This window comes from Apostichopus japonicus, chromosome 7, assembly GCF_037975245.1.
Source record: "Apostichopus japonicus isolate 1M-3 chromosome 7, ASM3797524v1, whole genome shotgun sequence".
Lineage (NCBI taxonomy): Eukaryota > Metazoa > Echinodermata > Holothuroidea > Aspidochirotida > Stichopodidae > Apostichopus > Apostichopus japonicus.
This window is the reverse complement of record NC_092567.1, coordinates 5,961,888-5,974,275: the sequence shown is the minus strand read 5'-3', so window position 1 is coordinate 5,974,275 and position 12,388 is coordinate 5,961,888. Positions and strand designations below refer to the sequence as shown.

Below are 12,388 nucleotides of genomic sequence, written 5' to 3'. Positions count from 1 at the left end.
AACGAACGATGTTTAGGTTAATGGAAGGAACTTATCACTCATTTCTATACAAATAATCAGGGATCAGTTATGTTAATGAAGTATACGATAAAACCAATTAAAGTTGAAGCAAATGATATTAGTGACCAGAAAAAAAATAGATAATCACAAACATAGGAATACAAATTATGGTTAAGGGTGGAGATTCATTTTAATATATTAAAATTTTACCATTAAAAATAGCAGACAATCACTGTAAACAAATACAATGTTAAATACTAAGGTAGAGAGTATTCAGCTGTATTGACTTACAGTTACTTGAGCTTTGCCCGGTTGAAGTTCGCCAAGCTGAACTGGTAACTCTCCTCATCGAATTCCTAAACAAGAGGAAAAATATAAGTAATGAATATGTATAACATAACACAGAAACAAAGACAATGCAGTATATAGTTAAATGTTGTAAATCATCATATGAATCCATATTGAAAGTGTTATTTCAGATAAATCGAGTCATGTTACATAAAACTTTGAATGTTTTCAAATGTTTTGGAAATTGTTGTCCTGTTCATTATTATTATTTCAGTTACTATTTTAGGGATTCCTAAGGAGTACGTCTTGCAAATATTGTAGTACTGAACATGATATACACATGAAGGCTTAATCCATGAAACCATTGTCACCTATTATGTGGTCGCTCTGATTCCATGCTTGAAAGGATTTGTGAAGATTGGATTCTATAAAAAGTTCTATTGTTTGCTTGAAATATTCCAAATAAGTATGTAAATAACAAAATGAATAACATATGTCAACCCATATTGAATCATAGCACGAGGATATAATCCTTTACCAATCTGTAAAAAAAAGTTTATGTGTAAAACAGGATTACTGTACAAGAATCAGTGCACTTATCTCCAAAGCCCATCCTATTCCCTGCAGCTGGTAACCATCAAATGACCTATTCAGGGAATTTCCCCTTGGTATCAAGATGACTCAATCAATACCACCAAATGTACTATCAAACATTGGTGCGATGCAGGGAAATGTTCCGTCCTGTTTATAAGCTGATCCCGTCTAGCTGAGTAGCCATTTTTCAATTAAATTGCAAAGTTTAACATTTTCATTATTTTGGAAATTGACAATCCCTTTCAAACATTAATGTAATCGTTACAGAACCATATCCAGGTCACTCAGCTCTCACTATGTGCTTTTCTTAAGAATTCACAAATGTAGTGGACAAATCAAATTGGACATTGACTCACGTGATCATGCAATAGAAAGGTGAGAGTTCAAGAGATGGTGAAGGGGGCAGCATTCCTAGGGTGTTAAAATGACCAATTTACTCCATTCTGAAGGTAAACTGATCCATAAATGTGGTTTATATATTCCCAGCTGGACCAACCCCTATCCCTTCTTCCTCTAGAACTTTGAAGCCAATCGGATCATTTCCTGTAAAAGCTAAGTTAAATATGTTGGGTAGGCCGTGTCACTACTTTTGTACCTTTAATAAAGAAATTCCCTGAATTGACCATTATTGACATATAACGAGATACTTTGTTTATTTGGTTCTCTTGACCATGCTAGACCGGTTCTGCTTTATGTTTGTCTTGACGGAACTTGTGTTATCATTATATTATTTTATCTTCAGTGGAAAGCTATTAACAGTTTAGGCGTTAATTATAAATGCATATTATAGTGCGAAATACTATTAACAATTTAAGTGTTAAATGCGAAAGACAGAGTCTTTCTTGCTGGCGTTACCTTATTTTCCAAAACGATAATTTATTCAACTAGGATAAATAACCGTCCCAATAACACTAGGTTAAAGATGAGCGGTGGAAGGGGAAGGGGTGAGGGGGGGGGCAGGGGCGGACTCAGCCGATGTTCAGGGGTGCTGAAAGCGCTACCCTGTGAATGTTCCCACGTTCAAGAGCTCGTTAATACACATGGTCAGTGGTCTGTTGGTCCCGGAGACATATTGCCTACGAAGCCCTAAAAAACTACTGATATTAAGTTTTCAAAGCATGTGATGCATCCCGGGACCCCAATGCGAAAATATACACAACTATAGTGACAGCAAATCACCTGCTGGCTTGCTGGTAGTAGGCCTATAGCAACAGTTAGACTTGATCTCGTTTTGTTTTTGAGAGGTATGAGAGAGATGGGAGAGGTTGGAGAGATATTAAAGGGGGGGAGAAGAGAAAACGATTTGTTTTGTGGACAAAGATGACCAAAATTAAAACCCTGTCAACACCAGAAATTGAAAGCCAGATGACTTTCTTACAAGTCCATAACGATGAACGAAATATAAAGATACTTGGAAACTGTAACACATTGTAGAAAATACGAACTGGAAACACATTTGGTTCCACGTGATGCAAATTATTGACAGATATATGTTTTATTTGCTCATTTTTCGCTCTATTGTTTTGACTTTACAATGAACGTGAATCCAGTGTTAACCATATCAGTCGCACAATTAATCAAAATGAATGTCTCGTAAAACACGAATTACCTACTTGTATTTCTTACTAATTGTCAGTTTCTCTGAACAGTATCAGTATAGCGTTTCTTAATTCAAAATGAAAGGTAATCCGGACGTTGAAGGGTGGAACTGACCGCTGTTTATGAAAGTATTTTTAACGTTTTGACGGTTTAATGTTTGACATCCAAGGGCAATTTGCTTCCTTTATCCATTAACATGAAAATATCAATATATAGATCTAGGTAATTAATTAATATTGTTCCTGTGTCTCCATGGTTACACCTTACAGTTTTGTCCAATATTTCTATAGACCCCATATGTCAAGATGTATTACAACGATTTTAACTATGAGTGACTTCTTACACTTCGCCGAAGAAAGTTGGTGGACAAAGGACGTCCATGAAGAGGGATGGGGTGGGGTTAATTTAAATTTTCATCTGACTTTGGGTAACAAACTCTAGTTTTAAACAACTAAGTCGGACGAATCCTCCCTTCCTCCCACCGCCTTGAAACAATGGAACTGCGAGCCGCTAGTTTTATGCCTTTCTGGAGAAAAACTTCATCACGTCAACTCATCCGTCGCATGCATGGTGAGTAAACATTCAATTTCCCTTAGTAAAATTTCGTATACACAATGCGTCATGTAGCAGTAATACACCTTAGCTGCAAGTGTACGCTGACGTCGTATTTGAAAAATAATTTAAATGAGCCCTACGAGAAAGATAAAACGTGCCTTGAAATCAGCTTTTATGTTCAATCTGAACAAACATTGACATGATACTAAACGCCCATAACAATATTATTTGTTAGCTGGATAAGTCGGACATATAATGTAACAAATTGAATTAAAAAGCAAAATGGAACCTCCTTAGTTGGTGTTATATGTGTCACCTGTTTGTAAATGTGTTTAGGCAACGACATGTTAATGATCAATGTTTTCATTTATTTTCCAAAATAAAATTTCATGTAGAGGAAGAACTATGTATAATTGTAATTCATTGCTAGCTCATTTTGACTAACATTAGAAAGGTTTTGTACAATATTCAGAAAGTGGCTTTCATTTTTCAACAAAAAAAAACAGACTAAAAACCACCGTAAAAAAAATTAACTGTACCAGGTTGTAACTGTACCAGGTAGTAAATTAATTGAGATATGAACCAGCGTAAACCATCTCGAAATCTTACTTGAGGCTTTGAACTGACACACATATGGGAAGTATATTGATCAATAAATGTATGTTTAAAGTTTATGTTGGAAGAGAGTCAACTCTCATGCACGCAGCTTCATCTCAAATCACTTTAGTGTCGTTAGCTACCTACACCGTTGCTGTCATGTCTTTTATATAAACAGACCTGAACTGGAGCTTACTTCTTGCACCCCTCCTACATTTAATCCACTCTGTAAGGGATTACGGTATGACGTCATCACTCAATCACTAAAACATCAACCGTTCATTTCTACTAGTTTCCTTATATGTCATATAACAACAGTTTGCTCCGAGTTAGTGGTTTTATGACACAGTGTATGAGCTTGTTTCACAATGATTCATGATGCTATTACCCAACGGATACAATCCTAAACCATCCCCAACCCCTCCCCGACCCCAGGGAATGATTCTAATGATTTTATTATATTAAAGAATACCGGAGAAGAGATTTATGGAAGATTTGAGTATAGACTTCTACAGTTAGCCCTTGGTGTGTAGAGACAACTGTTACCCTATAAAAGTGAAATTCCAAATGTTTATTTTTTTATCAATTCCTTTTACGGTTAATAAAATGTGAGAAAAAAAATTCACGGAAAACGAACTATGATGCGAGCTAACGAATTATGATTTGCACATCAGCAGAGTGACACAAAATAATCATAAAGCATCTGCCGGCGGGAGGGGATTGACAGTTTAAAAGTTATATTCCAATATTGTGTGAGGCTTGTAACACACCATAACACCTGACTTAACTTATTTTAAAGTCTATCCGTTTCTTTGTTTATCATTTCTCTGACTGTGTGTGCGGAAGTAAGATAATTTAGGCCGCATCTAAACTTGACATTGAGAACAGTGCTATCACCAGTATGAGGTATAAACTTGTAACTGGCCTATCTGAATTCCCTGTTCGATACACGACAATTATAAATCTTTTCCTCCTGATGAGGGACAAAGTCTAATACTCTTTTGTCTTATTTCTTTGTTCAACATTAATTAATACCTCTGTGTCTATTATAAAAATTACCGTAACTAATTAACAAGAACATAAATCTATGTCTCTCTTACCTCTTCTCCTGGTAGATTGCCCCCACCGTCACAGGTCTGAAAGGAAGAGAAATATTATATTCATGAGATTTGGAAAATGAATTTCAGGAAAATATAATATGGCGAAGCAAAAAGTGTATAAGTTAGAATGATATATCTTCACAAATATCGCAGTAAATTATTCCTGGCAGGTAAACGAACATCTGCATGGAACACCCTAAAGTCAATAAAGGAGACAGACTCGTCAATGTAAGATGCACGGACTTAATAACATGAATACAAACATCAGCTTAATAGGGAAGACAAAATCACTTTAAACCCGTCATCAACCACTGAATGACGTCATCACAAACTGAGTGAAGTCATGATGACTAACTTCTCACTGAGGTGATCAGATGGATACAATGGACAACATAGAAGATGACGAGTACGGAAAAGAGGGCAGTATTTAAATATAGACCCCAGAACATCGTTGTCAGAAAAAAAGCAAATCCTTGCTTAGTCCACTAAGCAGCATATTGGTTACACCCCCCCCCCCCCCCCCTTCGTCTGAGACGGTCTGTTTCTATCGTATTGTTAGTAGTCTAAAGATATCCATCAAAGTTTTGGAAATGTAGTTGTCTGGTCAAAATATACAATAAGAGACACAGTGGGATAATTAAATAGATATGTTAACAATTTAAACATTTCACTAAATATAATAAACCTTGCACAAATTTGTTTCATTTCTAAATTTACCCTGTCTATGTATGTTCAATTGGTTTGTACATGCGCACATTATCAGTTTTAAAATAGTTGACTCTCTCTGCTCAACGTTAGACAAGGAACATTTAGAACAGGAAGCGACGGTCTGTAAATTAAGTAATATTTAGAGTGGGTTTATGTAACCGATACTCCCTGTGTGTCTGTTAGACTACTGTAGTATTGACAGAAACGGCATGAGCTCGTCATTGCTCTATCTCTATGTATTTGCTGGACTTGGTTTGGGTTGCTCATATACTCAAAAGACGAAAGAAATAATGCAAATATTGTAAACATTAGTTCAGATTCACCGTTGCCATTTTTTTTTTGTATCATAATGCTGCTGCTTATTCATAGTACTGTACATATAAAGAGGGTGGTAATAAAAGACGTTTCTTGAAAGTTATATAAAATCTTAAATTTAACACCTTTAGGTTGACCTTTAATGCAGTCACCTCTACTTTGATTTTCCATGCATGTTAAAGTACATCTAATTGATGAAATCTACCTAAAAAAATACACTTGTTTCTTTGTTTCAAGTTAAAACCAGATCTGCCGTTTCATATATAAGCCTACTTGGACCCACACATTTATGTCAGTCACGCTAATCTAAATAACTAATAAAATATAATCAATAGGGATCCCTCAAATCCCATTACAGCTGACACTATTAGAAAGAGTAACATTTACTAACTTTGCTGCGTACAGTGACGTCACAACGTTAAGATTCTAGAGATGAAAAGTATGCATCGATATTTTCACCAATAAAACATTTTTGACTGAGTAGGTGTGATGCTTTTTAACAAAATTCAGAAAAGCAATATACGGCACGGGCTTATAGCATATATTTATATCCGTGACGTAGTATCTTGAAAAACAACTTATTCATGTGCGTTCTCATTTTCAACATTGTGTTCGTATATAGCGTCACATAATACGTGTCTACAGCTATTTGGTTACCATGGTATCTAGACAATAGAACGAAGCAGTAGTATAATTGCCGCCACACATTGACTGGTATTATGGTCGTGTTGTGTAAATGTGCGTGGAAAGTGATTTAGTCACAGCTCCACCGAATCATCGGTAATGATTTAATCTACAGAGCAAATCTGGTGCCACTAAAAATATATTTGCAAGATCTTCTTCTTATACAGTATATTCCAAATCACGAATATAATAGTTTCACAAATTACAATATGGCCTTCAATTTCTTTCATTTTATCAATAACCGTATCACCTCTTCCTTCTTTTATATAAATCGCCAAAATGTCCAGCATTTGCACTCTGGAAAACGGTGAGTCTGATATTCACAAGCAATTTCGTTTATCTATGCACTCCACACACAAACAATTGGCAATGTAAACCAGTTTCTGGTAGGATTTTAGAACCATACAAAGAACATCAATGTTGAATCGCACTGCTTCGCATCGGTCACCATCCGTTACACTACCAGTTAATCTTCATTTCTGACCTAGAAACTACAGGTATTTCAGGTGTCATACACATGAGTGTACGTGGAACCGTCGCAGGATACATTTGATACATGTGAGCTAATTATTGAGTAAGATTGAACTTAGAAGAAAGAGTAGCAAAAGTGTACTTCTGTAGTCTGTGCTGTTTTTGCTATAATCTGCTGGTAGTAAACTTGACCGTTGAAGGAATGAGAAGGACTTGAAAACATAATGTTACTTCAGTCCACCGGGGAAGATTAAAGTAAGTTTTTTAACAAACAAATATCTATGACACTAAACTTATCGGACACAAATTCTCTAAATCTGGTTAAACGACAAATAATTCACTAATCATTAGAAGTCGCGTGATTGTGACAACATATCTAGATATCTTATTTAGTTGCAGGGTACCCAACAATTCTGCGAATATTTCACGATTTGGTCAATTTACAACCTATGACGTAATAGGCAGCTTTAGTCAATGGAAGACCAACTTCTCTTAACACCAGAGAAAACGAAGAAAATGAACATAACCAGTGAAAACCAGGGAGCCTGCTACAAAGACAAATATGCAAGGGCAGCTATACAGTAAGCTACATGGTCGGCTAAACTGAATGTTGTTACGACTGTTGTGCTATGATGAACATTTGCCCCGAAATTAAATGAACATAAACAAGAACGATGCAACATGATTGACAACATTCTACGGTTTCATATTTAATGTACATCGAGATGGTGACGTAAAAGCGAGATATGTTCAGTGCATTCATTTAGGTGAAGATATTATTTGATTAAGATATTTGTTAATGATTTTTACTACGAGGATTTATAGTGGTATGTTGGAACGTTAAGCAGCGTCGGTTATGTCAATTATGTTGTGTCAAAGTCATACACGCTACTAGTGTTCTACTAAATGTTGATATGATATGCTTAGTTGTTAATTATCATACCAATGCTCGTGATTTAATTACAGGCTTTTATCTCAAATATATATTTTAAAGATATGTATTTCTGTTCACTTTCAGATTTGTATAAGTTTGTTTCTACGTTTGGAATAAACGTGATACAAACGTTTACTTCAGTTTTTCCTGTAATATTTGGCGTCCTCAACTCTCCACCACTTCCTAGACAATATAATATATTTAACAATTGAAGATAATTATCAAGACAAAATAAACAATTAGCCGATGACAAATTATAAATATCAAAATAGATTATTGGTAACCGAGTGGAACAACTCAACTCCAACTCCAACCCCCCCCCCCACCCACCTCCCTTCGGATGCTGACACCTTGAAAATCCTGACACCTTCAACATCGTCTAATGGAGCTCAGGGAGCTGCTACAGTAGGATACAGGGTCGGTTAAACGGACTGTTGCGACTGTTGTTATGTGTTTTGATGAACAATTACACAGAACTTAAAAAAATATTGACACGACCAGGTTCAAAATGATGCATAACTTTATACGGTGTCATCGGAGAATAAACGTGAAATTTACCGATGTACTTTCACAACCCCTCAAATAATAAGACGGTATATGTCAAAATGATTGCCCGATACGTAACAAACATGTCCAAGCGTAAACTTTTCGGCTATATCTTTGCAATATTTGTAATACTAAAAGTATCACTGATATGGAAGTTGTACGGGTGTTTCAATAAAGAACTATTCATTGGACGGGCTTGAATAAGATTCATGAAAACAATGCTAGAATATCAAGACCATCAACACCCCCCCCCCCTCCCCGCGCTCCGATCTGGAGAGGGCGTGTGGTCAAGTGGTTAAGGTAGTGGACTTGTGATCTAAGGATAACAGGTTCGAGTCCTGGCCAGATCACTGCGTTTGTCCTTGGGCAAGGCGCTTTATCTCCATTGCCTCTCTTCACCCAGGTGTATAAACGGGGACTTGCGAAATAACTTGTAAACATAGTTGCGTGCGCCGGTTTGTGGCTGCACCCTATAGGAAGTCCCCCGGGGGACACGTGGTTGTGGTGCACTGTGGTGCCCTAGGAGAGATTGATTGAATTTTGCACACTTTGGTGTGACAAGTTACCATTGACCAGGGTTAAGTTGTAAAGTCGTTGGAGAGGGCCTTGGCCCTGAACAAGACTGCAAACCTAAATATAAATATAAATACAATCTCTCAATGTTCTCTTCTTTCTTACACAGCGATCTGAATTCCACTTTTCAACAATCGAGCAGTATTTAAAGGATTTCATTATGTTATATTAGATAATAAACACAAATAATCACTATGTTCTGATGAAGTAGGCTTTTTTTCTGCAATTTTAGCAAAACATTAATACAGTTCTGATTAAAACTTAGCATGAGTGTCTCGTTTCTGCCAGTATTGTGCCTTTATATAAATATATATATATATATATATATATATATATATATATATATATATATATATATATATATATATATATATATATATATATATATATATATATATATAATACTTGGAGAGAATATCTTGAATAATAACATTAAATTTATGGTTGGGTAATAAGGGACACAGGGGGTGGCATTCAGGTAGAAAAAGCAACGATATGAAAAGAAATTAGACCAACGTTTGGGGGCAGGAGCAAGAAGATGTCTGCTGTTTTAATTTCTTTTCTCTTCATCACAATCTAATTCCAATGCTACCATCAACTACGTTCATTTCACCGATTATGTTATCATTATAATCGTTTCATATTTACTGGTAAAGTAATACAGAGGGCAACTAAGCTCATATAAGCTGACCATAATGCAGTATGAGCAATAGCTAAAAGAAAGGTGCACAATCTCTTACCTGCCATTGACCAGTCTGTAGATTCAGGCGGCGATAAACACTCGAGAAGTTCCAAACTGATGAATAAAATGAAATAAACATGTAACAAATTTAACTGCAAGTTCTTTTTATTTGGTCTGGAATGCAATCAAAAACATTTTATTCACCAGATTTCTGCTGGCTCTCGATGATAACTTCATATGAGCTGAGTAATCAATTTAGTTGATTCCTTAATTTTGATCTTATTAGTTTGCTAATATTATCATCTCAGTAATATACAGTAGCTGATCAGTTTACAATCATTATATATTAGTAAGATTACCGATCAATTCACTATCATTATCATCTCGGTTTTATACCTGATCAGATTACAACCATTATCCTCTTAGTTATATAACCAATCAGGTTAGAATTGTTATCATCTCATTAATACATCTGACCAATTATACAATTAACCTAAATGAAAACATATGCTCCCATTCAATAGAAACAAGTCTTGGACTAAATTGAGAAACCAAATCATGATAGTCGAGTATTCGATGCTCAGATCAAGAATTATAATCCATGAGACGATGAACGGATCAGAGAACAATCAACATCAGTGACGTCATCATGTATCACGAGAGTCATAATTAAACACCGTGTCAAATAAATTGGAAAAAAAAAAGAAGAAAACGGGATTTTTGTTTGAATAGCTATATTAAGTTAAACTATATATTTAAAATAATAAACAAAACATTTCCATAACCATGTAAGAGGACTGCTGGATCTGAGAGCATTCCAGTTCGGTAAAGGAAGGTTATTTATTTTACGCTCAGGGTTCCTTTGTTTAATCAGGGAGTTCCATAACAAGGTTTAATGTGCTTTAAACTGTACTAAGAATAAATCAAAGGTGTAGGAACACGGTGCAGGTGACAGCTGATATCTCGCTTTGCAAAGTGGATGAAGTGGTAAGGGGAGGGTTGAGGGCAGGAATATATTATGAGAGTGTCTGAAAATGAAAATATAAACTTAAGTTGTATACACTTAGTTACTCGTCCAAATATCACCGTTTTCAAAATTCTATATAATGCACAAACTTATGTGACTTTGACTACATCGTCTCTGAATCTCTCTCTAAGCTGTTATCACGAGATAATTTAGAAGATATTAAACACACATCTGTCTACAGTAGTCAAACATTTACTGGATCGGGGCAAATGTTTGTTTAAACTAACTACGTCTGTCTTTGAGATTGATCAATGATGGCATTAGCAGCAGTGACGTCACTCCACCATTAACAATGGGAATCTCGATGTGTCCTTTAAACACAGAACAATGAACGAGGGTACACTGTGTACGAGTCTGAGAAATAATGTTGAGGGACTAAATACATTAAGCTCTCTATTTGTACTTTATGGAGGAGGAAGGCATGTATAATCTAGCATTTGTGTTACTATAACATAGTTATAACATTGAACGATAACACTGTACAAACTTCTAAGAAGTTTCAAAATACCTACATTACAGTCTATTATCGACAAAAGTGTTGATGGATACAAAAAAAAAAACTTACATGTAAACAACTATGAAGAAGATATCATATCAATATATGTTATGTTTTGTGTCGTGGTTTGTCTTTGAGAACATCAATAAGACCATGACAAAACTACAACACGAACTAAACAGAAATATCAGCAGCAATTGTATACAATTACAATACTTGTTGAATTGAAATAGAACACACCATTGTAACATCTCTTTGTTTCTGTTTGTTTACATTTTCTGATTCCGGAATTTGAATGCGAGCCTAGACTATTGCAGCCGATCTTACAAAAATGTCATTGTTGCAGTGCACACTCTATTAAATAATCGGCCCTTTTTACCAGTTCAGATCTACCCAAATAGCTAACTGCGCGTCCCTAGTTTTATGGTTAGGATTCAGTCACAATACTGGTGACGATATGACAAATGCTCATATCCATTAAACTCAAGAAACACGTAGTTTGAATAACTACAGTAATTCCTTTTTCATAAGAGACTACCATAGCCTGCAGCATACAGTAGTTGCATCCATGATAAGTTACTTAATCGAAGAGAAGGAAGAAAACTTTCTCTTGAGCAATATTTGTATTTAATGAGTAACAACATTCTAGGCATGAGTCAGGTACCCGAATACTCGGGTATCCGACCGAATATTCGTGTACCCGGATCGAAAACACTCAAACATGTACCCGTTTTCTGAGGGGGGATCGCGTAACTGCTACGCGAGTGCTCATGATTCATGTTTTGATTAATCAAGACAAGCGAATACGGAAGATTAATGTAATGAAACAACTTTCTTGTAGAGTAGATGGCTGTTTTAATTGCTTACTATTTCTAGTTTTAGCCATTCGTAATGGTTCTTTTTCCTGTGTGGATAAAATCACTCAACACCGAAAACGAAAGTATTATACAGGTAAAAACTACTCAAAATTGAATCTTTAATCCATCGCAACAGTAACTGTGTACGTACAATTATATATAACCAGTTAAAAAATAGCACAATTCTTCAAAACAATTGCCGATTTCCAGGTAATTGAAAGTTGTAAACAAGGCTACGCTTTTGTGTGTGTGTGTAAATAGCCGATGTGGTGTTAGGCTAGCATGTGGTCGAAGATATCAGTAATAATGAAAGTATTCCATGGATATTCTAGTTCCAACTAACTGCCATAACATTTGAGCAA

At 35.6% G+C, this 12,388-nt stretch overlaps 2 protein-coding genes across 8 annotated transcripts in view; one reads left to right on the top strand and one right to left on the bottom strand.

The window, feature by feature from the left end:
• LOC139970045 (uncharacterized) overlaps positions 1–12,388 on the bottom strand; it is a 289,538-nt gene that overhangs the window by 3,133 nt on the left and 274,017 nt on the right. Inside the window, exons 7-9 of the mRNA XM_071975645.1 lie at positions 9,705–9,760; positions 4,734–4,769; positions 292–356 (exon numbers count right to left, since the gene is read on the bottom strand). Of these exons, the coding sequence (XP_071831746.1) occupies positions 294–356; positions 4,734–4,769; positions 9,705–9,760 (155 nt within the window). The 3' untranslated portion in view covers positions 292–293. The remainder of the gene's footprint in view (positions 1–291; positions 357–4,733; positions 4,770–9,704; positions 9,761–12,388) is intronic.
• Positions 1–12,388, top strand: part of LOC139970080 (uncharacterized) — a 496,120-nt gene that overhangs the window by 239,681 nt on the left and 244,051 nt on the right. The window lies entirely within an intron of this gene.